Source organism: Austrofundulus limnaeus, unplaced genomic scaffold, assembly GCF_001266775.1.
Source record: "Austrofundulus limnaeus strain Quisiro unplaced genomic scaffold, Austrofundulus_limnaeus-1.0 Scaffold3116, whole genome shotgun sequence".
In the NCBI taxonomy this organism is placed as follows: domain Eukaryota; kingdom Metazoa; phylum Chordata; class Actinopteri; order Cyprinodontiformes; family Rivulidae; genus Austrofundulus; species Austrofundulus limnaeus.
The window spans coordinates 2,346-4,423 of NW_013955518.1; the positions used below are offsets into that span (position 1 = coordinate 2,346).

The 2,078-nt window shown below is 39.6% G+C and overlaps 1 protein-coding gene across 1 annotated transcript; it reads right to left on the reverse strand.

Annotated features, from left to right (window-relative positions):
• Nucleotides 1-666: 666 nt before the first annotated feature.
• Nucleotides 667-1,785, reverse strand: LOC106511707 (zinc finger protein 41; the record flags this gene model as incomplete). Its single annotated transcript, XM_014000452.1, has 1 exon — nucleotides 667-1,785. A coding segment is annotated over exon 1 (1,099 nt), but the record flags the coding sequence as incomplete, so codon positions are not given.
• Nucleotides 1,786-2,078: the final 293 nt, after the last annotated feature.

Below are 2,078 nucleotides of genomic sequence, written 5' to 3' on the forward strand. Positions count from 1 at the left end.
AATCATCTCCTTTGTTTTGTTCCCATTCAAGATGATCCACTCCTCAGATCTAAAGAATTTATTTGCAGACATATAAAGTTTACCATTGTCTCCAAGCCCACCACTGTTCCTGAGCTCCKGTGAAATGGTCCCAGTTTACTTGTTATTAAAATGTTTATACAAAATCTGATCACATCATATGTCAGCATTGGAAATATACTTTCCAAAGGAGTGTGTTAATCCAAATACTTGCTGATTCTTGGTCTAAAGTAAATGATTTAAATCAATCAAAATATAAAATGTGAGTGCATTTTAAATCAGTTATCCAGTCACAAAATACAGATCAAGATGTTCAATAATCTTGGTTTATTTGAAATCAGTTTATAAACAAACTGACATTTCCTCCTGTGAGGGTTCTATCCTAAGAGTCATTGCAAACGCCTGCCTTGTTTTCCGTGTGGATTCTCATGTGTTTGTATAAAGTGACCTTTCGGGTAAACTTTCGATCACACAGCTCACAACAAAATGGTTTTTGTCCTGTGTGGCTTCTTATGTGTGTGTTCAAATTGCCCTTTGTGATAAATCTTTGATCACACTGATCACAAGAAAATGGCTTTTGTCCTGTGTGGATTCTCATGTGTGTGTTTACATGTTCCTTTCTGGTAAATCTTTGATCACACAGCTCACAACAAAAAGGTTTCTGTCCTGTGTGGATTATCATGTGTTTGTTTAAATTGCTCTTTGTGGTAAACCTTTGATCACACAGCTCACAAGAAAATGGTTTCTGTCCTGTGTGGATTTTCATGTGTGTGTTTAAATGTCCCTTGTGGATGAAGCTCTGCCCACACAGCTCACAGGAAAATGGCTTCTGTCCTGTATGGATTCTCATGTGTATGTTTACATTTTCCTTTCTGGTAAACTTTTCATCACACAGCTCGCAAGAAAATGGTTTCTGTCCTGTGTGGATTCTCATGTGTGTGTTTAAATTACTCTTTTGGCTAAACCTTTGATCGCACAGCTCACAACAAAATGGTTTCTGTCCTGTGTGGATCCTCATGTGTGTGTTTAAATGTTCCTTTCTGGTAAACTTTTGATCACACAGCTCACAACAAAACGGTTTCTGTCCTGTGTGGATTTTCATGTGTGTGGTTAAATAGTCTTTTCGGCTAAACCTTCGATCACACAGCTCACAACAAAACTGTTTCTGTCCTATTTTGTTGTTTTTACCAACTGATTCAGGAACCATACTGGAAGGAGACTCCCAGTTCATATCAATGTATTCAGGTTTTGATCCAGAGTCTAAGTGTTTCAGCTGAAAGTCTGGATTGTTCACATAATTATCCTCTTCATCATCTTTACTGACTTCAGTTTCTGAAGAGTCAGAATCATCTTCATGAGTACTCAGATTTTGGTTTACTGTAGTTTCTGCTCCTCCACAGGACTCTCCACCAGATGTTGATTCCAGGTTGTCAGCTGAGCTGCTGGTTGGTAGATCTATGACTTCATCTTGGTGTTGATGAAGCTGTAAGAACTCAGGTTTATCTTCATCATCCTCATGCTTCAAAGGAACTTCAGTGAAGGAAAAGATGGTGTCATCAGTCTCCTCCTTCACATTGAGCTTCTCCTCTCCCAGGCTGATCCATAGTTCCTCCTCTTCTTCTTTAATGTGGAGGTGTTCTCGATCCTGCTGGTCCACATCAGGCTTCTGTTCTTCAGGATCTTCTTCTTTAATCTGCATCAAATCCTGATCAGCTTCAGGAACCACTGAAACACAAGAACAGTACATTATGGAGAACTGTAGCTTTATATTCACACACACAGGGGTTAGACAATGAAACTGAAACACCTGTCATTTTAGTGTGGGAGGCTTCATGGCTAAATTGGACCAGTCTGGTGGCCAACCTTCATTAATTGCACATTGCACCAGTGAGAGCAGAGTGTGAAGGTTCAATTAGCAGGGTAAGAGCACAGTTTTGTTCAAAATATTGCAATGCACACAACATTATGGGTAACATACCAAAGAGGGCAAATTGTTGGTGCACGTCTTGCTGGAGCATCTGTGACCAAGACAGCAAGTCTTTGTGATGTATCAAGAGCCA